This window comes from Podarcis muralis, chromosome 1, assembly GCF_964188315.1.
Source record: "Podarcis muralis chromosome 1, rPodMur119.hap1.1, whole genome shotgun sequence".
NCBI classification, from domain to species: Eukaryota; Metazoa; Chordata; class Lepidosauria; order Squamata; family Lacertidae; genus Podarcis; species Podarcis muralis.
The window spans coordinates 466706-492454 of NC_135655.1; the positions used below are offsets into that span (position 1 = coordinate 466706).

At 55.6% G+C, this 25749-nt stretch overlaps 3 protein-coding genes across 9 annotated transcripts; 2 read left to right on the plus strand and 1 right to left on the minus strand.

Moving 5' to 3' along the window:
* Window positions 1–903: 903 nt before the first annotated feature.
* On the minus strand, window positions 904–12927 carry TUBGCP2 (tubulin gamma complex component 2). Its single transcript, XM_028732181.2, has 17 exons — window positions 12757–12927; window positions 12480–12608; window positions 11887–12078; window positions 11306–11465; window positions 10502–10709; window positions 9970–10169; window positions 8113–8302; window positions 7793–7938; window positions 7033–7213; window positions 6413–6593; window positions 3745–3917; window positions 3340–3468; window positions 2713–2833; window positions 2121–2264; window positions 1889–2017; window positions 1457–1620; window positions 904–1229 (listed from the first exon to the last, which is right to left on the minus strand). Exons 1-17 carry the CDS (start codon window positions 12925–12927, stop codon window positions 1118–1120), a joined length of 2730 nt encoding a protein of 909 aa, XP_028588014.2. The 3' UTR covers window positions 904–1117.
* A 41-nt stretch (window positions 12928–12968) lies between these two features.
* On the plus strand, window positions 12969–15836 carry ZNF511 (zinc finger protein 511). 2 transcript variants are annotated; one of them, XM_077932982.1, is made up of 6 exons: window positions 12969–13145; window positions 13290–13360; window positions 13483–13696; window positions 13980–14104; window positions 14551–14748; window positions 15482–15836. In XM_077932982.1, the coding sequence occupies exons 1-6, from the start codon at window positions 13047–13049 to the stop codon at window positions 15549–15551; spliced, it is 777 nt and encodes a 258-aa protein (XP_077789108.1). In that variant the 5' UTR covers window positions 12969–13046; the 3' UTR covers window positions 15552–15836. The 2 variants fall into 2 exon arrangements, with proteins under 2 accessions (XP_077789108.1, XP_077789079.1); XM_077932953.1 differs by having other exon boundaries at window positions 13012–13145; window positions 13483–13720.
* Window positions 15837–16878: 1042 nt separating this feature from the next.
* CYB561 (cytochrome b561) lies at window positions 16879–25455 on the plus strand. 6 transcript variants are annotated; one of them, XM_028742635.2, is made up of 7 exons: window positions 16879–16990; window positions 18579–18641; window positions 21180–21410; window positions 21901–21999; window positions 22467–22570; window positions 23543–23700; window positions 24119–25455. In XM_028742635.2, the coding sequence occupies exons 1-7, from the start codon at window positions 16894–16896 to the stop codon at window positions 24312–24314; spliced, it is 948 nt and encodes a 315-aa protein (XP_028598468.2). In that variant the 5' UTR covers window positions 16879–16893; the 3' UTR covers window positions 24315–25455. The 6 variants fall into 6 exon arrangements, with proteins under 6 accessions (XP_028598468.2, XP_028599294.2, XP_028594384.2 ...); XM_028738551.2 differs by lacking the exon at window positions 16879–16990 and adding an exon at window positions 17267–17501; XM_028743461.2 differs by lacking the exon at window positions 18579–18641.
* The last annotated feature ends 294 nt before the right edge of the window (window positions 25456–25749 follow it).

The window sequence follows — 25749 nt, forward strand, 5'->3', positions numbered from 1 at the left end:
GCTGCATCTCCTCGATGGTTGCCTTCTAGCCTTTAACAAGCTGCTCTTCATCTCACACACACTGCATTTCACCAGAGCAGATTAGTTTCTCTCCCAGCTCCCCCGCAGAAAGCTAGTGGAGGGGGGGGGTTGAAGAGAGTGAGTCGGAAGTGCCAAGTTTCTCAGCTCCAAAAAAGGCAGGTTGCAGCAACATTGCCAATGCCGTATGAACAAGCAAGAAGCTTCCCTCCTTGCGGGGTGTGTGTGTGTGTGTGTGTGTGTGTGTGTGTGTTGGGGTGTTGTTGTTTAGTCGTTTAGTCGTGTCCGACTTTTCGTGACCCCCTGGACCAGAGCACGCCAGGCCCTCCTGTCTTCCACTGTCCCCCGCAGTTTGGTCAGACTCATGTTTGTAGCTTCGAGAACACTGTCCCACCATCTCATCCTCTGTCGTCCCCTTCTCCTTGTGCCCTCCATCTTTCCCAACATCAGGGTCTTTTCCAGGGAGTCTTCTCTTCTCATGAGGTGGCCAAAGTATTGGAGCCTCAGCTTCAGGATCTGTTCTTCCAGTGAGCACTCAGGGCTGATTTCCTTCAGAATGGATAGGTTGGATCTTCTTGCAGTCCATGGGACTCTCAAGAGTCTCCTCCAGCACCAGAATTCAAAAGCATGTTGGGGTGTTACGAGGGAGCTTTCAATATATGGTGTGGGTGTCCTCTTTGGCAAGCCCACAACTACGAGAGTCTAATGGAAAGGACCCTCTTTCCCAACAGAGCATGTAGGACGCAGTGTGGGTGAACATCCACCCACCCACTGCCCCAAGGTTATGGGGTGGGGCCTTGCTGTGCCCCCTTCGGCTCCATCACCATCTCATAGGCCTCAACGCCTCCCTCCCGCCACTGTGTCACATGACAGGACTTCAGGAACTGCTTACAGGTACTTTTTATGTCAAGTAAAATACACCAAATTGTTCAGCTGCGTTGTAAAAGTAGAAGCATCCAGAAACGCCACAATTCTTTATGGACAAGCAACGGCGGCTGCAGCGGGAGTGTGTTGCTGTAGCTCTAGGCTACCTACGCAATAAAAGTGCTAAATTTACGTGGGGAGTTTTGGGTGCAGCCCCCGGGGAGAGGGAAGGGGGTCACTGGGTGGCCACCAGAGGCCTGGGGGGCCCCACCTGCAGCACGGCCTTCTGGCTCCGCTCGGCAGACATGTGCTCCAGCCGCTCCGTGTAGAAGCCGTTGAAGTCCAACCTGGGGGCGGAGAGACGAGAGGGAGAGGAGGGTGGAAGCAGCACAGGAGCGTGACCAGGAAGTCCCTCTGCCAGAGCAGGCTCTGCAGAGTCCAACCACCTCCTTCCTGCCATGGCCAAGCAGGCGCCATTCCCTGCACAGCCGCCCTGATGCTGGGAGGAGGACAGAGGCTCCACACGAGCCCCAGGCTCCCTCCAGCTGCCCAAGAGATGCTGCTCCCTGCTCACCTGTAAATGATGTTGATCATGCTGTGCTCGCAGTCGTTGGTGCTGTAGATGCTCAGTTTGTCCAGCAGGTCCAGGAGGTGGGCTGAGAAATTGCTGTCAAACTTGTTGATTGTGGCCTCGAAGCCAGAGGTGACGTGCATGGTATCGGCCTGCTCTGCTGACAGCTGCAGAGGTGGGGGGGGGGGGGGAGAGAGAGAGAGAGAGTTAAGGCTCACAAGGGAGAAGGGAGGGTAGGCAAGGAAGCGGCCCTGGCCTTGCTGCCATGGTTCATCCTGGGGCAGGATTTTCTGGAGAGCACAAGGACTTGGGAAGGAGCCAGATAGTGCTCAGCACCACGAGAGAAGGGCTCTGCCCACACCTGAGGTGCTTTCCTGAGCGAAGGGCTGGGATCTGCAAATGAAGAGGCACCTCCACCCTCCCCTGCACCCCTACCTTGTTCGCCAGCTGCTTCCGGGAGGATTCCTCTGTGCGCTCCTGCTCGGTGGGGGGGCCCCTCATGGTCCCGTGCTCCACCGTCAGGCGTCCCAGCTCATTGTCCAGCTTTATGCTGTGGGATAATCTCTGGTGGGTGGGACAAAGGCAGGCATGAGCCCAGAGCACGCTGGCGCACCCAGGGGGTGCCCCTCGCTCCCCGTGGCACAGAGGGACGCAAGAGGGAGCCCACCTGCATGCAGTTGGTGAACATGACGCAGACAGACATCATCTTGGAGAAGATCTTCAGCAGCTCTGGGTTGGTCAGCATGCAGTCCTTCAAGCAGTTGTCCAGGAAGCTGGTGTGGTGGCTCAAGACATCATCAATATTGGAAGCCTGCCCAGAGGAGACAGCCGCCCATCAGAAACGCCCAGGGAATCGGAAGCAGCCATGGCCAGAAATAGTTCTCTGTTCTTTTGCTACAATCAACATGCAGAGCTAGCAATGACAAAGCCTTATTTTCAGGGGCTGAGGCAGGTGGCAAAGGGAGCGCACTAGAAGCCAAAATGTAGCCAAGGGGGTTTCTGGGCCAGTGGCCTCCTGTCAGCAGCTACTTTAGGCTCTCTGGCACAGCAGAAAGCTCCTTACCAGCCAGAACCTTGCTTTCCCAAAAGAGCCTGACACCCTTCCAACTCACAAATGAAGCCCCTGTTTTAGCGGAAAAGAAGAAAGCCCCTTGGGAACAGAGGCCCCACCCAGCCCCACAATTGGGGGGGGCGAAAGGAGGACTTGGGGGCCTGGTGTGGCCCACAGAGGCTCTGAGAGCCACTGGCCCAAAACTGACCGACTTCAGGTTCTTCTCCAGGATGTGCCAAGTTGGCTCCATCACTTCAAACATCATGTAGTACTGGATATTCTGCACAAAGTTGAGCATCCGTTGGCGGAGAGTGAAGGCGCCAGCAAACCTGGGAACAAGAGAGGGAGGAGCCTGGAGGGGTAGATGGGAGGAGATCCCAGGATGCTGCCCAGAAGCCCAGGAAGGAGCCCAAACCAGTGCCAGGCAGGAGGAGCCCTGCAATTGGGGGGGGGGGGGAGAGGAGAGGAAGGCAGCAAGGAGAAGAGACACACACCCCCCCGCAGCAGTTCTGACTACCAAGGTCTTTGCCCCATGAGCGGCTTCTGAAGCCTCAGTGCCCCCTTCCAGAATCTGAAGGGGGAGCTCCCAGGGCCAGAGGACTTGCAGGGAGAGACCCTCTTGCTGCCAGGGGACCCAGCAGCCCAATGCCCTCCCGTTGGCCTCGTCCATCCAAGAGGGTGTTCATTCTGCAGAAAGCAGGAAGGCCCAGGAAGCGGCCACAGCTCAGTGGGCTGAGCACCCACGGCACATGTGGAGGGGCCAGGCTCCGCTCTAGGCCTCCGCCTTCAGAGACTCTGCTGGCGACTGGGCCTGCTTGGCTCTGGGAGAGCTCACCATTTGGAGGAGTGCAGGGAGCACTGCTTGGCCGTCTTGCTGCTGATCCAGACGTTGCACAGCTGGCGCTCCACATGTTTGCAATAGAACATGTGCCGGAAGAGCATCTGGTAGCGCGTCAAGGCCTTCCTAGGAGACGGAGAGAGGCGTGGAGGAGCTGCTGCTTGGCCAGGGCCCGGAGGGGCCAAGGCAGGTTGCCTCAGGGCCAGGGGCCAGCAAGCCCTCTTTCCTCCAGAGGCACCGAGGAGGCCTTCCCAGCACCTCCTTCCCCTCCAGAGTTATGATGCATTGACTGAGGCACATGCACGGAGGAAGGAGGATCAGGATCAGGCCAATGGCTGGCTGTGCTCTGCCCCCTCTGGATGGAAAGGATGAGCCACCATCAGCTGAGCTGCTCTGCCTTACCTGTTGATGATCAGCGAGAGGGGCCACTTCACGATGTAATCAAAGGAAAAGGCTTCCAGGCCGCTGAGCGAGAGCTCCGTGGGGTCTGCGTGGATGATGGCCTTCTCCTGCTTGGTTTCGATGGCCAGGACTCTCAGGAGCTGCGTGATGAGATCGTGGGGCATCAAGTCAACCTGGAAGAGGGGAAAGGGCCGCCAGAGGAAGGAGGCCAGTCAGACACTCAAACTGCCAAACAGAGCATGTGACCAGACTGTCAACAAACAAATGATAGCAAATATTTGAATTTTCATTCACTGACAGTCCGTGAGGCCAAAGTCAAACCCTGAACCAGCAGAAACGCTCATAGTAGTCTTAAACAACCTGGAATAATTAAGTATAAATAGATTTATAGAGTATTACAGGAAAAATAAGGTTAAAATGTGTTAAGATAATTATAGGATAGAAAACAGGGGAAGATGGAAAGGAATTGCTGAAATAATTAATAGATGTGGAATACAAAAAGGGAGGTGTGAGGAGGTCGTGGAAATATGTGAAAGAAAGAAAGATAAGATATTGAAAAAAATTTCTTTTTTTCTTTGATGTGTTTTTAAACTGTTTTTGTTTTGTCTTGTTAGTTTAATGTTTTAGTGTTTCTTTGTATTGTAATGTATTGTTTTTTCTGTGCTTTTTCCTTTTTGTTTAAATTGTAAAAGTAATGAACATTATAAAAAAAAACCTGTAATAATAATAATAATAATAATAATAATAATAATAATAATAATAATTTATTTATACCCCATCCATCTGGCTGGGTTTTCGCAGCCATTCTGGGCGGCTTTCAACAAAGTATTAAAACACATTGGTCCGTCAAACATTAAAAGCTTCCCTAAACAGGGCTGCCTTCATATGTCTTCTAAAAGTGGGGTAGATGTTTTTCTCTTTGACATTTGGTGGGAGGGTGGGTGCCACTACCGAGAAGACCCTCTGCCTGGTTCCCTGTAACTTGGCTTCTCACAGTGAGGGAACCACCAGAAGGCCCACAGCGCTGGACCTCAGTGTCTGGGCAGAACGATGGGGGTGGAGACGCTCCTTCAGGTATACAGGACCAAGGCTGTTTAGGGGTTTAAAGGTCAGCACCAACACTTTGAATTGTGCTTGGAAATGTACTGGGAGCCAGTGTAGGTCTTTCAAGATCGGTGTTATATGGTCTCGGTGGCCGCTCCCAGTCACCAGTCTAGCTGCCACATTCTGGAATAGTTGTAGTTTCCGGGTCACCTTCAAAGGTAGCCCCACATACAGCGCATTGCAGTAGTCCAAGCGAGAAATAACCAGAGCATGCACCACTCTGACAAGACAGTCCGCAAGCAGATAGGATTCCAGCCTGCGTACCAGACGGAGCTAGTAGACAGCCTCCCTGGACACAGAATTGACCTGCGCCTCCATGGACAGCTGCAGGTCCAAAATGACTCCCAGGCCGCGTACCTGGTCCTTCAGGGGCACAATTACCCTGTTCAGGACCGGGGAGTCCTCCACACCTGCCCGCCTCTTGTCCCCAAAAAACAGTACTTCTGTCTTGTCAGGATTCAACCTCAATCTGTTGGCCACCATCCATCCTCCAGACACTCACACAGGACCTTCACCGCTTTCACTGGTTCTGATTTGAAAGAGAGGTAGAGCTTGAGTATCATCCACATACTGATGAACACTCAGCCCAAACCCCCTGATGATCTCTCCCAGCAGCTGCATGTAGATGTTGAAAACATTGGGGGGGGGGGAGAGGACAGAACCCTGAGGCACCCTACAAGTGAGAGCCCAGGGGTCTGAACACTCATCCCCCCCCCACTTTCTGATCACGGCCCAGGAGGAAGGAGCAGAACCACCGTATAACAGTGCCCCCAGCTCCCAGCCCCTCAAGACGGTCCAGAAGGATGTTATGGTCGATGGTGTCAAAAGCCGCTGAGAGATCCAGCAGAAGTAGGAAACAACTCTCACCTTTGTCCCTAGCTCGCCGGAGATCATCAACCAGCGTGACCAAGGCAGTTTCAGTCCCATGGTGAGGCCTGCATCCCGACTGAAAGGGATCCAAATGGTTCACATCCTCCAGGAGTGCTTGGAGTTGTTCAGCAACCACCCGCTCAATCACCTTGCCCAAGAATGGCAGATTTGAGACTGGGCGATAGTTGGCCATATTGGCCGCGTCTAAAGATGGCTTTTTAAGAAGTGGTTTGATAACCGCCTCTTTTAGCGGGTCTAGGAAGGCTCCCTCAGAGAGAAGCATTTACCACCCTGCAAAGCCCATCGCCCAGCCCTTCCCGGCTACCTTTTATAAGCCAGGATGGGCAAGGATGAAGGAGACAGGTGGTTGGTTTCACTCGTCCAAGCAGCCTGTCCACATCCTCAGAGGTAACAGATTGGAATTGATTCCATGCAACTTGACTAGACAGGATTCTAGCACTCTCCTGGCCTGACCCTGCTTCCACGGTGGAGTCTACCTCTTCCTGAATCTGAGCAACTTTATCTGCAAAAAGTCTTTTCTTTGGTTGGGTGGGCAAGGGCTCCACACCAAACGTCCCCCAGAGCCCTGCTAGACAAGCCAAAGCCACTCGCGGGGTTGCCCTGGCTCAATGGGGAGACACCGGCAGCAGCTCTGGGGCTCTGAGGCCTTGCCTTTGTGCTGGGCATCCTTTACCTTCAAGTCATCCTTGAAGGGGTCTGTGTTTGCTGTGCTCATCCGCAGGGCCAGCTCCAGCAGAGCCTCCAGCCGGGTGGGGACAATGTCGTCCACCGGCTTCTTCAGCTCCTCTTCGGTGAGGTCCATGAAATGGACGTAGAAGTCCCCCTGGTCCATGAGGAAGTAGTGCTTGATGGACCTGCTCACAGAAAGGGGCCACCAGTCAACTCACTGCGGCAGGAACAGAGGAGACCGGAGGGACCCCTCACCCACCGCCTGCCTCCTCCCGCCCAGTAGAAACAGGAAGAAGCGGACCTGGCTTTTGGAATAAGAAGTGCTGCAAGTATCTTTATGCCATCTGCAATAAAGCAGCCCCTTGCAATTCAGCCGGGAGGCAGGAAATGGGAGGACTCTCTCTTGGAGTGGGGGTCCCATGGCCCCTGCCCCTCCACCCAGCTCCTCCTGCAGCCTCAGGGCAAGTCTATGAAAGTGCCTGCTTCCCGCCCCCTGCTGGGAAAGCCCAAGCTCCTCCACACTTTCCCCCCTTCATTTCCCAAATCAGCAGCCCCTAAAACTGCCCCAGTTGGCATGGAGAAGAAAAGCAGCCTGCAAGAGACGCCACTTGGAAGGAAGCAAACCTTAAGTGGGCCACAAGTTCTTTTTCCTCCATGAGGAAATCGAGCAGCACTTTGCTGGCGTAGTTGTAGGCTTTCTCGATCTGCTCCACATATTCCCGCTCCTTCAGTGTGTAGATGACCTCTTTGGCCAGGGGGCAAGTGACATCACGGCCACACTCCCGAACGACATTCAAATACTTCCCTGCAGGACGGGAGGGACAAAGGGACATGAGGACGGGCTCAGCTCTTCACTAAACGCTGTTCAGACCTTGTGCACAAACAAATGAGCACATTAACTCTCCCTTCCCTGCTGTCCCTCTCATCCTCCCAATGCATGAAACTTAAGCACAGAACCTGACATTAGTCTCTGCTGAAACTCATTTTGTTAGTTTGGGCTGACTTCTCCAATCCGTTAAGGTATTTTTGTATCCCGATTCTGTCTTCTGCAGCATTAGCTACCCCCTCCCAGTTTGGTATCCTCTGCAAATTTGATGAGGATCCCCTCAATTGCATCATCTGTCATCTCCCTCCTTGACGGAAGGGCAATGGAAAGAAGCCAGATAAATACAACGATTGGCTTTTGGAGCTTGAGAAAAAATCTCACAGGATACCCTCCATACGACTCGCCCAGAGGCAGAAGGGAAGAGCTGCAAAGGGAACCAGACCTCCCAGGCACTCCACAACCGCTCCCCCCCGCCCCGCCCGGGGGCTTCTCCATCCACTGCATGACCCTCCCTCCTCCCCTCCCGCTTTCCTGTCAAGCAGGAAGTTGGCTCCTCACCTGTGCTGAGAATTTTGTCTGCAATCTTCTGGAGGAAGGAGGGGATCTGCTGCTGGACAATCGTGTACCTCTGGTCCCAGTACTTGTCATTATAGTCCTCTTGGATCTTCTCCTTCTGGAGCTCATGCTCTTCCACCATGAATTCACTGTGGAATTAAAAAGCGGTTAGGCCCATGGCAGGGAGGCGCAGAGCAGGAGGCTCCCCAGGGCTCTTCATCTAGGCAGTCCCAGGATACAGCGCCCTGCTTGGACTCCTAAACAGACCCAGAGGTTTCTCCAGCTCACATGCCAAGAGAAGGACCACAGGTTCCTCCGCCCACCTGTAGGGATCATTGATGATGCCTCGGTAGATCCATTTCTCCAGGATTTCGAAGTAGGGGACGCTGGCAGCCTTGGTCAAGTAGAGGCAGAGCTCCTGGGCTTGGCTGTCTCCCGTGTAGTTGAACGTCTTATCGTGCAGCAGGCTGAGTGTTGACCCTCCAACACACTCCCCTTTGTCCACAGAAGTGGCTGCAACAAGAAGCAAAGGCCAAGAAGAGTCACGTCCCGCTGAAGCCAGGGTTGGTCAGGGCACAGGTGCCCATCCATGGCAGACACACCTGGATGTTGCAGGAGCTCCCCCATCTGAAAAGGGGTCAGCAGGAGATGGCTGCTCTGGACCGTGGCCTGGGACACCGGCTTACGAGGTGAGCACCCAGAGTGGAGGCAGGGTTTCCGCAAGGCTCAATGGACCCTTGGGGTTGGTGAAGCGAAACCTGCCTCTCAGGGATCACTTGTGGCCCCCAAAGGTGCCCAAGAACCTCTGAAAAGAGGCTACTGGGAACCACTTCAGGAACAGAACCTCTGCCAGTCCCTGGTTGTCCTCAAGTGCACTTATCGCGATTGAGGTGCTCCAGCCAATCCGCTGTGCTGAATCTGAATCATGTAGAACTGTTCATTCAAAGAATGTCCCCCCACCTCACCCTATTCAGCTGATAGAAGCTTCTGCAAAATCAACAAATAGTGTACAGCTCACAGACTGCAGACACACAGAAACAGAGAGCGAGCACGCCACCATTATTCCTGCAGTCAGCAGGAGGGGCCAGGGGATTGGTTTTAATAACTGTATTATAAGTTGGCATTGTTATAATGAGGCTATTATTGGATTGTAATTGCAAACTTCTTCTTCTTCTTAATTGAATTTATATACCACCCTATACCTGGAGGTCTCAGGGCGGTTCACAGAAGAGATCAACCTTAAAAACTGTAATATATATACAGTAATCAAAATGAAGACATCCTGACATCCCTCTGTGGCAACTTTATAAAAATTATTACCAAAATAAGGAGGGGCCAGAGGATGCCCCCTTCTGCTCTGGGGCACCAGGGTAGGGGGGACTTGGAGGCTTCCACAGCATTGGGGGGGGGGAATGTGTGTACAAAGGAAGCTCCCCTGCAGCTCCTCTTTCTAGGGCTGAGGGATGGGGCTCCTTGTGGGAAGGAGAAGGAGTGGCATTCCCAGGGGGTCCTGGTCGTCCCTCCAGGGGCTGGGTAGGCCCAGAGGGAGCCCCTTTGACTCTGCTGCCCCCAGGAAAAGGAATGACCCAATCACTGGCCTCACCTGAGACTGACTGTGGCACGAGGGAACCCCTTTCAGCGCTGGGCTGCTGGACTCCCTTGGAAGGACCCTCCCTGCAGCAACATCCCAGCAGTGGGCAGAGCCAGAGGCCCACCTGGAGACACGGACCCAGCTCCTTCCACCGCCCCCCTTGATGAAGGAGAGCCATCTAGGCCTCTCCTGGCACTGGGGCTCCAAGGTCAAAGCCTCCCTCCGAGAGCCAGTGTGGTGTAGTGGTTAAGAGCGGTAGTCTTGTAATCTGGGGAACCGGGTTCGCTTCCCCGCTCCTCCACATGCATCTGCTGGGTGACCTTGGGCCAGACACACTTCTCTGAAGTCTCTCAGCCCCACTCACCTCACAGAGTGTTTGTTGTGGGGGAGGAAGGGAAAGGAGAATGTGAGCCGCTTTGAGACTCCTTAAAGGGAGCGAAAGGCGGGATATCAAATCCAAACTCTTCTTCTTCTTCTCCCTCCCTTGCCCCCTCCAGGGGAGCAGGAGGCAAGCAGACAGAGAAGGCGGCTGCCCAGAAAGACACCCTGCTCACTGCCCCCACCCAGAGAGACCTTGCCCCGCACTCACCCAGGGAAGCCAGGATCTCCATGGTCCTCATGGTGGGCTGGATGTAGAACCAGAGCTTCTGCAGGGAGAGCAGGCCTTGGCGCTGCAGGTGCTCCAGCTGCGTCACCAGGGTCATGTATTCCTTGACCAGGGCCCTCATGGCGGCCGCCAGCGCGTGGTTCACCTGCCCGTACTCAAAGGAAGACTTCTCTTCCACAAACCTGTCAGGGCGCAGGACGGAGAGCTGCTGCTGGAAGCCAGCCCCAGCACCTCTGGGCCCCACCAGAAACGTGGCCCACCAATGCCGCCCCCCCCGCCCCCCCGCCCGAGATGCAAGGAAGCCTTGTTCTTGTGCAGCTCAGCATTGAGAGGAAGCAGGAAGCTCCCCAGGTTCCAGGGGCCTTTGGGGCTCTGAGCTGCTGCAGCCCCCAGGTGGGAGGAACCCCAGAGGCCCCCCACCCAGCCCTCAGCCAGAGGGATGGGACACAGGCTGTCGCTGCGTCCTCTTCGCCTCCCCCAGCTCCGTCCCTGATGAGGAACCCCAGGCTGCTACCTGGTGACGATGGAGTAGCTCGCTGCCACGGGGAGGATCCTGGTGACCAGCTCCTTGACCGACATATCCAGGTTGGGATCCACCAAGAAAGTGCGGCTCTCTCTGCCCACCAGTGGCTGCGCAGTGATGTACCGGCCATCCACCCCAATCAGGACGTAGAGCAAGTCTTCCACCACAGCAGATTCCTGGGCTGCCAGTGGCAAAGTCCCTGGCAGAGGAAAGCGGCAACAAATGCATCTGGGGAACCCGCCTGAGGGCCAAAAGGGCAGCTGGCCATTCTTAAAAAGAGCAGGGTCTCCCACCACCGGGAGAGGGGAGGGCATTTGACAGGTGGCTGCCTTGAAATGCTCTTTGACTTTATCCCTATTGATAATTTGTGTACCTGGACACGGTTTTGTGTGCTTATTTTTTTACGTCAAGCTGTTTGACACTGTTTTTACTGTGCCTGCTGGGCTCACGAATAAAACTCTACTCATATTCATGTGTTTTTAATCTATGGTAAGCTTGCAGTTGTTGGCAGCTATGGGAGAGGAGAAGGCTCTTGGGCTTGGATCCTGCCAATGGATTTCCCACTGGGGGCATCTGGTGGGCCCCCGTGAGGACAGGATGCTGGAATGGATAGGCCCCTTTGGCCTGATCCAGCCGCCCCACTCTTCTTGTGTTCTGGACCTTCCGCGCTGCACTGCCCAGACCCACATTGGCAGAGCATCACCAGCTGCCCATTAAGAGAAACATCCAGCAGGCAGGGGAGGCAGAAACAGCCCCAAGCTGTGAGAGCCTCTGCTCCTCTCGTGCAAGACTCACCTATAGGCACCGTGGTGTCCAGGCTCAGGCTGGAGCTCGTGAGGAAGTCCCCGATGAGGGCCGGCCTCTCATACACCCAGGCAGGAAAGGACGGGATGGGCTGCCCAGAGTTCTTCCTGTTCTGCTTGTCCCTGAGCGACTTCCGCACCAGCTCAAGAGACTGCCAAGGAAGAGAGCGAGTGACAGGCCAGCCCAGACACTGAACTATCAAGCAGCCAGGGCAGCAGGGTGTGTGGCAGCTGGGCTCCCACTCGCTGCCAGTTCCTGCCCCCTTTGCTCAGGGGGCAAAAGAGGCTGGCACAGTATTTGCACCCAGGGAGGCCTCTCAGGACCCACCCCTAGTCCCCTTGGCAAACCGAAGGGCAGCCCACCCGCCCAGAGCGTTGGACAAGGCAGAACTTCCTCTGAAGTAGGCACCACAGGGAGCCCAGCTAAGGGCCTCCTGCAGCTGCCCACTGAGGTCACTGGCTTCCCATCCCAGGCTTGGCGTGTGTGAGAGAGAGAGGTCCCAAAGGCTTTGGCTGCAGCAGAACCTTCCCTTCCCAAATAACAAATCAGGGGACCCGAGAGAAGAGAGGGACCTGTGGGGCGCTGGAGCTGGTTGTGACGGTGCCCAGCTGCTTCCGTAGCTCCTCCAGCTCCTGGACGGTCATTTTGGCTGTTGTTGAGGGGATGGAGAAAGTGACGCTGCTGCTGGCTCCGCCACTGCTGGCCGCTGCATTGGCTGCTAGCTCTGCCCTTTCCTTGGCATTTTGCTGCAAGTACTGGAGGGTCTGCAAAAGCCCCACAAAAAGCAGAACTCAGGAACGGCACCAAAGAGCCACAGCCCACAAGGAGAGTGGGTCTCCCAGCCGCCTCCCCAGTCTTGATATATGACAGCCGAGGTGGGCAACCTGCAGCCCTCAGGGGGCCGAATTCAAATTCAGGCCTCAGGCCAGAGCAACCTGTCTCTCTCTTGTCAGTCTGCCGGGTGGGAAGGGAGAGAGGGGAGGGGGGGTGGGCTCTGGACCCTCCAACCCTGGGCTGCAGGTCCCACCCTCTGCTTCTTCTCTTGATGGGGAACCGGTGAGCCAGCGCTGGGCTGGGCTGAGGAATGGCTGGCTGGGGCTGCTTCTGGGGGGGCCCCGCCGAGGTCTGCCCCGCCTCTCTGTCCCCCCCCCCCGCCTCTCCGCACCTCCTTGTCCTCGGTCAGCTTGGAGAGCAGCTGCACCAGCGAGTCCAGGTGCCGCGTGTTCTTCGACTTCAGCTCGTCGTACTTGGTCAGAAAGTCTTCCGGCGTCCGAGAAAACTCCGCGATCTTCACCTGCGGGGAGACGGGGGGGGGGGGTCAGCGCCCGGCGGGGGGAGTCCCTGGGGGGGGGGCCCGGGGCCACCCAGGGAGGGAGGGGGGCCGGGGGGTCCTTCCTTCCCTCTCTCCCTCCCTCCCTCCCCCCGGGGCCTCGCTCGCTCGCCTTGGCTCCGAGGGCGGCGGCGGAGGTGGCGAGGAAGGGCCCGCTCTGGCTCCTCTGCAGCAGCTCCACGTAGCCCTCGGCGCCGCCTTCCCCGCAGGAGCCCCTGGCGCGGAGGAGCCGGAGGAGCTCGTTCACGTCGTGGTGGAGCCGGAACTCGCTCATGGCCGCCATGGACCGGGAGGCGTCTCCCCGGCAACGGGGCCCCGGAAGCGCCGCGGCGGGAGAGGAAGCGGAAGCGGAAGAGAGAGAGAGACCCGCCTCTTCCGGCAGCGGGCGAGGAAAGCGGGAGGATGCGGGACGAGGAAGGCGAGCGAGACGCGCGAGGCGGAGGCCCCTTCCGCTTCCGCCCGGCCAGGCTCCGCTTCCCCGCGCAGCACCCCTTCTTCGAGGCAGGCGGGCGGGCGGGCTGAGGGGGGGGGGAGAGAGGGGAGCCCTGGGGGGGGAGAGGGGAGCCCGGGGGGGGGAGAGGGGAGCCCGGGGGCGGGGGCCCTCCCGGAAGGGGCGTCATCCGGGTCTTTCTTCCTTCCTCTTAGGACGGCGACGTCCAGCGGCATCTCCGCCTCCAGGATGCGCAGCCCAGCGCCGTCCCCGGAGGGGCCTCACGGTGAGCGTCGCCCTCGGGGGAACCCCGGCGCCCCTTCTCCCCCCCCCCCTGCGGGGCGGGTCTGGATGGCCTTTGGGTGCCCCTTCCGACCCCCCCCCCCTTCCCCGCTGTGTCTCCCGCAGGCCCCCCGCCGCCGCCGCCGCCTTCCCGTGCCCGGCCGTGGGCTGCGCGCAGGTCTTCGACTCCCTGGCCAGCTGCGAGCACCACTACGGCCTCCTGCACCGCAGCGCCTGCTCGGCCTGCCAGCGCGCCTTCCCCTCGGCGCACCTGCTGCACCTGCACCTGCTGGAGTGGCACGACGCCCTCTTCGGGGTCATGGCGGAGAAGCGCAGCCTGGTGAGAGCCGGAGGCCCCTGGAAGGCAAGGCAGCCCCCGCGGCCCACATCCTCCCGCCTGCTCCATGAAGACCATTGGACCAGTAGCCAGCTGCTTCTTCATGATAATGATTTTATTATTTGTATCTTGTCCGCCTGACTGTATTGCCCCAGCCACTCTGGGCGGCTTCCAACAAATTATAAAAACGCAATAAGACATCAGAGATTCTTTTTTAAAAAACCACCTCCGCTTGAGTGGTTGGCACCCCAAATGCTGACCAGCCCCCTCTTGCCCCCTTTTCTAGTACCAATGCCTGGTTGAGAGCTGTCCGGAGAAGTTCAAGAACAGCAAAGAGCGCAAGGAGCACTTGGTCCGAGTTCACTGCTACCCGTCGGACTTCCGCTTTGATAAACCCGTGAAGGCAAAGAGGTAAGTACTCAGGTGTGGGTAATGGGGGGGGGGGGCAGACATGCTCACTGTTCAGCAGACTGGCTTTGGACAACGGGGGGGGGGGGAGCAGACAGATCTTCTACACAAATCTAGTACTGTTTGGCTTTCTTTGGAATCCTGCCCGTTTCGCCCAGGAGCCAAGGTAGGTGAGGCTGAGAGGAAGTGCCTGGCCCCAAGGCCACTTGGTGAGCTTCATGGGTGGGGAGGGATTTAGATCCTCTTCTAAAAAGTCTTTGCCTGCCACTGCATGTTGCAGGAAGAAAAGCAAGGCTGGGGGGAGAAGAAGCTGACAGGGGAGAAGGGCCAGGACTCACAGACAGCCTCCATGTGGTGAGAGAAACTGGGGTGGTGGCAGCAGCAAGGTCCTCATGCCTTTTCATAAAAAGTTTGCAAGGGTTTTGCTCTGGGCTGTGTTTTTGCACCAGCACAAAGGCAGCGAGATCTCCCTCCAGAGAGAGCGCCTTCCCGATGGATGTGTGGGAGGGAGAAGACTGCAGGGAGCCGGCAGCGGACGATGCCATGGAAGTCGGCCCCAGCGAGAGCACAGAGGAGAAGCCGCCCCAGCCTGGGGCAGAGGACACGCCAGCCTTTCCGCCACCTGAGAGGCGGCTCTACAGCTCCAGGTAGGAGCCTCTCCTGGAGCGGCTGTCCTCGTCTTAGCATCCGCTTGTTCTCTGTGTGTGGAGAACAATGTCAACGCTTGCTTCTTCTGTCAGCCACAAACTAAAAAGGGTCACAAAACCTCCAAGAGAAAATAGGTATCTCATCTTAAAATCCTGCCCCAAATCTTTTAGAATGGCTGGAAGCTGCATGAATGGCATTGTGTGAGTGAAACTCGGGGCAATTTGGCACTACTAACTAATATTGCTGTTTATATTAAAATTATATCCCCTTTCCTCCTGAAGAAGCACAGGGTAGTAACGTCTTGAAATGTGTAAGTCTGGCCTCTGGAATAAGTCAGGAGGAGCTGTTCTGCTTTTGGAATATTGTTTGCATGTATATATGTTTGCATAGCTTAGTTACTGAACTGGTGACTGAGTAATTTTTTTACTAATCAAATGACAACGCTGCATGCACTTCTGGTAACATGAGCTCAATCTGGAGGTACCAGAAATGAGTTAAAATAAGGAACTACACCCGTTGTTGAGCCTGAGTGGCTGAGCAACAGGGAAGCGTAACAAATTTCAAAAGATTTCTGGGCCTTCTGTTGTCACACAAGTTATCTTAAATGGCCACGCTCGCATATGGCATTTGGAGACCTGAGAAGCCTCAGCCAAGCCTCTGATCCACCCGGAGCCCTTTTTACTGCTGGCCATGAGGACACTGAAAGCTCTTTTGCTGTTCCTTCTCTTCCAGTGTCCCACACACTGTTTGCTTTGGACAAGGGGCAAAGCGCAGCTTCCAAGGCAGAAAAAAGAAGGCCTGAGGGACCAAAGAGGAACTTCAGGAAGTGGCAGAGTGAAGAAAGGCTTTTGCAAAGCCCAGGCGGCCTTTCCTCGGGCGGAGGAGCTAGTTTTGACCCTTCAGCAGAGGCAAAGTGGGCTCTGGTGCAGGGAGGTGCGCCTGCCCTACCTGGCAGAGACAGTGAACTGGGTCCTTCTCCAACTGGGAGCTGCTCCTGCAGGCCAGGAGTCCCCAGGAGCAGAGTTGCGTGCAGAGGGTGAAAATCGTTTCTGTATTTTTGAAAATAAAATGCTTGGTGTTTACAGAATCCTGGATGTTGAAAAGAGCAGCTGGTTGATTAAGCCACAAGAGGCAAATGGAGGGTCATCTCTCTCTGAACAAAATGCATGAAATACACAATCTGCATCTAAAAATAATCTGTTCCTATGTTGCAAGAAATGTCCTATCGTCTCTCCATTAATCAAAAGGGGCCAAAGTATTATCTTTCCAGTCAATATCAGTCTTTTGGCAGAAGTAAGGGCACAAAGAGTCCATCTAGATCGACCAGCTGCCAAGCCTCATATAATTGACATGACATTTAGGATAATGTCATCATCTGACAATTTTATTTCCCCCCAAATATAGTATTTATACATCCTAAGACTTTAATCCAAAAATTCATAAACGTCAGACATTGGTTAAACTTACGTTTCAAAGAAGCATTTTCCTAATTACATTTTCTGCAACATGTTGTGGATAGTCCCTTTCTGTACAAAAGTACCAGTCCAATTCTAAATACTATCTTTTGTTGCCCAAGACGTAGTTTATAATCTAAAAAACATTTGCTATGGAAGCTAAGACATTATTATGTTTCTTAGTGGCTTTATACAAAGAAAATCTCAAAGCAACTTAACAATACACTGTATAAAATAGAACTGGATAAAACCAGTTTAAAATCCGGGTGGAGGGAGACCCCTAACATATCTATGAGACATTTAAATCATCAGTATGTGCTGGTGGTTCTATACAAAAATGTATTGCGGTGGCCTGTCTTAAAAAGACTGTTTCCAAGAGACACCTAAAAAGCTGCAGGGAGTTCCACGGGCATCCTTCTCCTTCCTGTGGGGCCAACAGCACCTTGTTGAGTTTCTCAACCAGGGAAGCGCCCCCCCCCCCAGTGCAGCCAAGTGCAGTCGCAGGGAGACCCCCTCATGGGGGGGGGCTTATCTGGCCCCCCCGCTGGAGCTGGCGCTTCTTTCCTTGGGGCTCAGGGCAGCCCCGCCACCCAGCCTGCGCCCCTGCACCTGCTCGGCCTGGCCGGGCAGGGAGGGGTCCCTTGGCTGCAGCCCCTCTTCCTCCTTCGCCCCGCAGCTCCCCCCGTTTCCATGGCGACGGGGTGGGGTGGGGAGGGAGCCCGGCCGGGAGGAGGAGGCGGACGCCGCGCAGCAGCAGCAGCAGCGACTGGGACGGAGGCGCCGCCAGGTGAGCGCGGGGGGGGGGAGGAGAGGGGCGCCTCCCTGGAGCGCCAAGGGGCCCCGCATCCCCCAGAGAAGACCCGGCTGGTCGCCCCGGTCTGGGCGGGGGGGGGGGGGAGTGGGATGGGCAACCTTGCCCTTCCCCGGGGGCGACCCAGAGTCCCCCCCCCCGGCCGGGATGGGCTCCCGTCGGCCACCACAGGACCCCCTCGCGGCCCTTCTTTGTCCCTCCGCCCCCCTCTCCAGACGCAGGGTTCTGCAAGGAGGCGCCCTCAGCAGAAGGAGCAGGGGGCTCTTCCAAGGCTGCCCCCCCCCGGCTTGCCCCTCTTTGGAAGCAAGGGGGACTGCCCTGCGGGGGGGGGTGGACTAGATGCCCCGGGCTCCCCTCCAGACCCGGCCAGTCTTGGCTCCTGGAGGCATCGCAGGAAGCCGGGGGCTCCGCCTGCCCCCCCCCCCCCCCGCGGGGCTGCTCTGGCTTCGTCCTTCTCTGGCTTCCTGCCTGGGCGAGAACGGGAAAGGTGAGTCATCTTAGCTGCAGGTGGCTCCGTCCTGTCCCCTGTCCCCCCCCCGCCCTCCTCCGAGGAATCGGAGCACCCCGCCCGCCCCCGGCAAGAGGGTCCCCCGGCCGAGAGCAGGAGGCGGCGGGGGGCGGGCAGGTGAGGGCCCCCAGTCCGGAGCAGCTGCGCCTCCCCGCCGCGCTGGGCGCGCCAGGGGCGGAGGTGGATGCTGGGCGGGAGGGAGGTCCAGGCTCTGCCCGGAGGAGGAGGAGGAGGAGGAGGAGGAAACGGGAGCCTGGTCTCTCCGCTGCGCAAGGAGCTCCGGAGCAGCCGGCAGACGCGCCTTGGGGGCTCAGGACGCGGAGCAGAGATCGCAGCAGCAGCAGCAGCAGCAGCAGGTGGGTCTTGGCCGGGCTGAGCGCTGCCTGCCGGGGCTGGACTGCGCGGCGAAGGAGGCAGCGCTGGGGGCACCGAGGAGGGAAGAGTCAGGCCCAGCCTGCTTGGGTCGCTTGGGCTACCGCCAGGTGGACGGAGAGGATTTCTTTGGCTCTGCTGACTGCAAGGGGCGCCCAAGGAAGCAGATGGCTCTTTCGCAGAACTGGGTGGCAAGGGCAGGTCTGCCAGCCACTTCGGAGTGGATCCGACTTGCCAGAGTTCAGCCAAACAGGTGGAGGGGCTTGTGGGCAAGATGCCTTTCATGGTTCTTTTTTTATATAACGTGGAACCTATAATATTTATTGATTTGCAGAATTTGTTGAAATTTTCAAGTCAGTGCTGGGGTTTTTGTGCAAGAGAAGTCTAGAAAGTGTGTGTGTGTGTGAGGGGGGTTATCTCTGCTGTGACTTGGGGGGCAATTTGTATGAAAATAGCTTACATATATTTTTGCCGAGCCCCCCACTTTTCTTTCTTGTTGGTATTGTCTGCATTTGGGCCTTCAGTATTTCTCCTTTTAGAAACTCCCATCCTTCTTGGACTCCCTTCTCTTTGACGGTGGGATCACACCCAGTAGCTCCTTAAGCTATATGAAGTTGGCCCTTTTGAAGTCCAGAGTCTGTGTCCGACTTTCATTTCCCCTTTCCTCTGTATCCTGAAACCCAGGAGAAGAGGATCACTTCCTCCCAAGTTTCAGAGTTTCCAAGTGCTTCCAGCTCCTCCCTGTTGGTGAGGACCAGATCCAAGATAGATGATCCCCTTGTTGGTTCTTCCACCTTCTGGGAAATGAAATGGTCAGCAGGGCAAGGGAGGAATTTGTCAGACCTTACACGCTTGGACCAGAAGATGATGCCCAGGGTCCCTTTCAACTCCACAATGACACAGGGGGAAGGGACTTGGGATGTGTGAAAGTTGGTTTGAGGTTTTGATTTTTGATTTTTTTGTCCCTTGGCAGCAACTGGTAACTCCATTCTATTACCCCCCCCCCCCGGCACTGTGATTGGGAGACGGAAGGAGAGCCTGGCTAAGGTGCTCCCTGATTAGAGGCTGGTGCTGCCAGTCACCTCCTCCCCTCCTGCCCTGGCACATCCCTTACATGGCAAGCCTCACGGGACAGGCAGTGTGGGCCTGGCATGGAGGGGGGGGCGTGCAATGCTGCCTCATACTGAGTTGGACCCATTGCTGCATCTCGCTCAGTACCGTCTGCACTGACTGGCAGCAGTGGCTCTCCAGGATTTCAGGCAAGGAGTCTCTCCCCAGCCTTGCCTGGAGATGCCAATGACTTTCTGCATGCCAAGCAGCTGTTCTACCACAGACCAACTTATGGAGAGCAGGAAGGAAAGTGCAGCCCCTCTCCCTGGCAAGTCAGCACAGCCTAAGGAATCCCCTGCCTTGCGCCTCTCCCTAGGGAGGCCTGTTCTGCAGCCAGATGTTTTCATCTGTTTTAATGGCAGCTCCTGCTCTTTGCTGTTGTGGAGCAGCAGACTCCAAAGTGCTCGGGGGGGGGGGGCAGAGGGGGATCTGGTTGGGGAGCAGGATGTGCCCAACAGAAGCCTGGATCCTGGAAGCTGAGGTGGGAGTGGGTGTCTTTATCACATTTGCATCGATTCTTGGCCAGAGCTGCAGGCCTTATTAGATCAGCGCAGTTAAGTGGATTAAGTCAATTGGCTTAGCCCCGTCCTTCTCCCTGCTGCAAAGGCCAGCTGTGTGCTGTGCAACAGAACAGGCCCCTAGGGTACCCACATCCCTGGCAGAGGGGCAGGGAGATCCAGAGCCCAGCAACGCAGCTGGGGGACAACTCACCAGGCTCCGCAGAGGCATTGCAGGCTCTGCTTCTCCACCAGCAAATGGTGGTGCTGAGGTTTTGCCCACAAGGTAAAGGACCTCTGGACGATTAAGTCCAGTCAAAGGCGTCTACAGGGTTGTGGTGCTCATCTCACTTTCAGGCCGAGGGAGCCGCTTTTTGTCCATAGATAGCTTTTCGGATTGTGTGGCTAGCAGGACTAAACCATTTCTGGTGCAATCGGACACCATGACAGAAGCCAGAGCACACAGAAACGCCATTTAGCTTCCCGTCACAGTGGTACCTATTTATCTACTTGCACTGGCATGCTTTCGAACTGCTAGGTTGGCAGGAGCTGGGAAAAGGCCACAGGAACTCATTCCGTTGCGGGGATTTGAACTGCCGACCTTCTGATCAGCAAGTCCAAGAGGCTCAGTGGTTTAGTCCTGGTTCTGCCCATAAGCACATCTTGGCTCCATCCTGCCCTATCTTTGGGTGGAGGCTCAGTAGAAGAGAGAAGCTGGAAGGCAGCCTGCAGGCGGTGGGGGGCGGGCGGTCAGACTTTGCATTTCCCTTTCCCAAGAGCAGAGGCTCTGGCTTGGATTGGGAACTCCCAGTGCAGAGAGGACACCATCATTGTTGGTTGTGGCCCAACGAAGGCATTTTTGTGTTTTCATGGGGCTTGTGTTTGTTTTAAAGGGGAGGATGTTTGCAGACCTTTCTGCTGTGTTGGGTCAAAGTGCAGAGAAGGACCTGAAGATGCAGGTGGGGAGCAAGCATTTTGGGTGAGGGACTCCTGGGGGGAGTTTGGCCAGAGTGGCCTTCCCCAACATGGTGCTTCATGCCTGCTCAGATGTTCTGAACTCTCCAGGTCCCATCAGGTACCCCAAAACATTGCTGTATGAAGCCGAGGAGAATGGGAGTTGTAGCTCCCAGTTGCAGAAGGCGGAGGAGCCTCAGACTCTTGCCCCACAGCTTTGGCTTGGGCTCTCTGCCCCAGGGCCAAGTGGGGCCATGCCAGCTTCCTCTTCTCCCTGATCCTTATAGAGCCACGAAATGGTGAAGGAGAAACCCCAGGCAGCCTGGCCCAGCGTCTTAGTTGTGTATGAAAAGTATTCATAGAGCACCCTTCGTGCAAAATTCCAGAGCTGTGTGCAGCAAGCTTTACAAAAGAGATAAAATATCACTTTAAAACAATGCAGACAGATAATTAAGAATCGCAACGGGCTCCACTGGAAGTCCAGCGAGATCTTGAGGGCCACCTTTGGCTTGTAGTGTAACTGGTCCACCCTCTGGGCCTTCTTTGGCCACTGGAATCAACAGAAGATCTGGTGACGGGTGCAGCTTCTCCAAGCTGCTGCTGCCAAGTGGGACAAGGAGGGGTGCAGGTCTCCCCCAAATTCCAGTTCCCCTGAGATTTCCAGAGGGAGCCCCTGCCCTCCCTGGGTCTACCTGCTGACAGCTGTGCCCCTCTTGTTTGGCAGCCCCGGGCTCTGCTGAGCACAGCATGGAGGATTCTCCAGCCAGGAGCGCCAGTCCATCTGGCCTCACCTACGCCGTGGCTGCTTCACAGGTGGTGGGCCTGGCCGTGATCACCCTGACCGGGGCCTGGATGGGCCAATACCGAGGCGGCATTGCCTGGGATGGATCCAAGCTGCAGTTCAATGCCCACCCACTGTGCATGGTCATTGGGATGGTCTTCCTCCAAGGAGACGGTAAGGAAGCGGTGGGAGGGGGGCCTTTTGAGAACTGCCTTCCAAGGGAGACAACTGGGAGCTGCTTATTTCAAACCCCTCCCCCTGCTGTAACTGCATTCACAATTTAGGAGAGGGGGCAGAACAGGATGTGCCACCCACCCCACGTACCAAAAGAGGCAGAAGCACATCTTGCACTGCCCAGCCAAGGGTCCACAAACTGTGTCTGCGCATGGTCATTCAGCCACATGATTAAGGCAGATGCTCCACTAGATTATCTTCCACTCTGTTACTCAAATCCCAGACTTTTGAGAGACCCTCAAACCTTTTCAATTATTTGTTTTTTAAAAATATATTTATGAATTTATAAGTGTACAAAATACAGAACTGAAGAACACTACTTGTGGGGTCTGAGCGGAGCAGTTCCTGGCCAGGGGAGCAAGAGCCAAGCCCCCTCTCAGCCAGCCCCACACCTCATCGCCCCTCTCCCCTCCCTCTTCTCCTCTTGCAGCCCTCCTGGTATATCGGGTCTTCCGGAACGAGAGCAAGCGTTCCACCAAAATCCTCCATGGGCTGCTCCACGCCCTGGCGCTGGTCATTGCACTGGTTGGTGAGTCCGGGGGGGGGGGGGCAGCTGGAATAATCTGCCCTGTTTGCTTGAGCATCAACCTCCTGCCTGCCTTCTCAGAAGCCCCTCTGAGGGGCACCAGGCTCAAGGGGGTGGTCAGAGGCTTCCCTGAGTCTCAGGGTCAACCCACAGCTCCTCTGAGTTCTCCAATAAGCTGGAGGAAGCGGGCATGTTTTGGGCCTCCTCTCCCATAAAAACATACGGCTGGGGTGGATGAGGCCGTGGGTGGCTTACTGTGTTCCTCACATATCTGGATTGGAATACAACTAGCAGGGCTCCCCCAGACAGACAGACAGACAGTCTCCACCACCTGCCATTTCCACCCATGTGCTTCTTCCCAGGCAAGTTGGACCTGCCCATCTCCCCATCCCTCGTCCCTCATGTTAAGTGGGGTCCCACTCTGGTGCAGTTTTGGCAGGGGGTCACCTGAGGCCTCTCCCACCCTCCAGGTCTGATAGCCGTGTTCCAATTCCACAAGAAGCAGAGCATCCCAGACATGTACAGCCTGCACAGCTGGTGCGGCATCCTGGCCTTTGGCTTCTACTTTGTGCAGGTGAGGCAAAAGCAGAGCGGGAGGAAGAAAGGGGGCTGGTGTCTGCCTGGCCTCCTTCCAAAGCTGGTCTGTGCCCCAGAGAGCAGCGAGGGAGAAATGCAAGAGGGGCAGGAAACCAGAGCAAGAGAAAGGAAGAAACTCTGGCTGCTGATTCCCCTGTTGAAACGGCATCTGGTGCTGGGGCTCCCCAGATTCCTCAGCAGCCTTGGAGGGGGGCTTGAGCTGTCCAGGGGTCGGTCTGGACACAAGCGATTAGAGGAAGGACACCCTTGAGCCACATCCTTGCTGGACGCTGCAGCCTGACAGCTTCAGAGCTTCCAGCAGCCACCCACATCCATCTCAGGGGGGCCTCTGATTCCAGGCGCTGGATGGGGGATCTCTGGGAGGGCTCCATCTGCACTGCAGAAACAACACGGGGCTCTTGACACTGTCTGCCTGGGGAGCTGGGTCTTGGCTCCCAGGAGCCTCATCTTTTCCCAAAGCACAGCTGATCTGCATTGCTGGGAGCCCTTCCTGCGCCCCCCCTTCCTCCTGGGGGGGGGGGTCACTTGCAGTGGCACCACATAAAATCTTAAGAGTTGGAAGGGACCCCCCAGGGTCATCCAGCCCAGCCCCCTGCAATGCAGGAATCTCAGCTAAAGCATCCATGACAGAGGGCCCTCCAGCCTCTGCTTAAAAACCTCCAAGGAAGGAAGCTGCCGCTCTGAATTGCCTTTGAGCCAGCCCTTGTGCCCCCCCCCCATCATGGCTTCCTGGGATTATTGGAAGGGAGACCTTTCGCCCCTCATCCTGGGGCACCACCCGCCTCTCACCAGAACTTAAAGGCGGTGGCGGCAAGGGAGCTTGCAGTGTTTGAGGGCTGGCTCCTCTTTGCCTCCTGATTGTTTAGTCAATTCTGGGGGTGGGATGGGCTCCATGGGAGGTGGGCTGCTGTCTCTTGACTTTGGGGCACTGCCTCCCCTTCCTCCCTAGTGGCTGCTGGGCTGGAGCTTCTTCCTCTTCCCCGGAGCCTCCTTTTCGCTCCGCAGCAGATACAAACCGCAGCATGTCTTCTTTGGGGCTGCCCTCCTCATCCTTTCCATCGCCACTGCCCTGCTGGGAATCCTGGAGGTGCTGCTCTTCAACATCAAGTGAGTGGCCCCCACTTTGTGGAAGTGTTTCCGTTTTAACTTACAACCTGATGGCTCTGTCTCTGCTCGGCTTCCTTCTGATAAATCCAGAATTCTGGGCTGCAAAGTCAGGGATGGAGCAGAAATGACTGCCTAGGAGGGGTGTTCATTACAGCTTTTTGCAGTTGACTTGGCTAATATATTCTCAAATCAACATCCTGCAAAATGGCAGCAGTGCTGGGCTTGGAACTGAGTGCCGTCTCTATTGCCTCCTCTGGCCTGGAAGGCAGAATGAGATTCTGAACATGTCTGGTCAGCAGACGAGTTGCCCAAAGCCTTGAGCTGCCTTTTTCTTAAATGAATGAATTAGAAATTGGGGGGTGGGGTGGGGTGGAGATAAAGTGCTTGTGCTAATGTCAACCTTTCTGTTCTTGCTCAGGGAGACTTACAGCTCCTTTGCCCCAGAGGGAGTCCTTGCCAACACCTTGGGCCTCCTGCTGGTGGCTTTTGGGGCCATTGTGGGCTACATCTTGACACGGGAGGAGTGGCAAAGGCCCCCCTTGGCTGAGGAGATGGCCCTGTCCATGGATTTCAAGACCCTCACGGAAGAGGGCAGCCCAACAAGCCCCCAATGACGGCCGCCATCGCCGCCTGCCTGTGTCTCCATGTGGTGTCTCTCGCTTGTCGTGCAACATGGTGGCTGCCACCTTTCCTGCTGGGCCACGTGTCAGCAAGCCCTCTCCAGAGCACTCTTTGCCATCCCTTTTCCTTCCGTGGCCATTGCAAGGGTCTCGTTCTGAGCAGGGGTCTCCTGCCCCTGCTCTGCTCACAGGGGGGTCAGTGCCTTGGTCACTCCTGTGAGCTGGGGTGTTGTGCCACATTCCCTGTGAAGAGGGGATTTAACAGGGACTTCCAGTTTCTGCTCTGGAAGCAGCTCCTCTCTTCCTGCTCAGTGTTCATTAATGGTGGCAGGACAAGGAGTCCCCTGGGGCCATTCCCAGAAGGGGGGCTGACAGCACTCACAAAAAGGGTTCAGGGGTGTTGGGAGAGCAGCTGCAGATTCTGTGCAGCTGGAGGCTGTGACTTCTTGCAGAGCTGTATCAGTAAAAAACAAAATTCTGAAGGCTTTAGACATACATACCTTTCTTCAATTAATTGTCCAAAAGATTTAAGCAAGCATGAATATTTGTAGAGTTTCTCCTGTTTACACAGTGATTATCAGACATAACAACTGGGAGGCTGAGGCAAGAATGTTGCTTGTGCAATTCTGTCTCCTCTTTCTCTACCAGCAGATATTTGATTGAAATGTTTGTTTTTTCCAACTCCAGAAAGCCCTAAAGTTGACAGTATCTCACTTATCCTGTTTTCTGGGGTTTGGATGCACGCATTTCCTCTGACGCAAACTGCTCTGGGAGATCTCTGTGGGACCTGGATGTTTAATCTCTCCTAATGGCTCAACTATATAAAAAAGATTATATAATACTGCAGGTTTGCAAAATCTTTGTAAGAAAAAGGTGGGACATTATTCTATGGAAGTATTTGAATTGAATGCATCAGGCGTAATAGGGGGTTGTGTAAGAATTACTTAGCTAAGGATGAGGACCACTATGAGCACTCAATAGGCACTATGACAATACTGATCTTAAGTGTGAAATTATTTATTTTCCTGGGGACTCCTTGCCTTAATACAAATACACTCTCTTGTGTACTGACCGGTATATATTGTGTTTGGTGGTTGAGATGAACTTCAATAAATATTTGCAGCAAGTTCTTGAATTGTTTGAAGTTGAATTGTCAGTGAAATCTCAGCAGGGCCCTTTGGGACTGGATCTCGGCTGCTGGTCAAGCTACACTCCTGAAGCTACTTAGTCCTGCTTAGCTCTTTCAAGAGTCGGTCCCAAATCAAGCCCAAAACTGTTCCACAAGCCAGAGGCCCAGCCATTGCAGCATCTTTGTTGTGTTCTGCCAAGGGCAGCTGCTCTTTCTGGATTTGAAGGCAATGAAAAGGCTTGGGGTGACGACCACGCCTTGCTCATACCCAGCAAAAATATATAAAATATATAAAAGGAT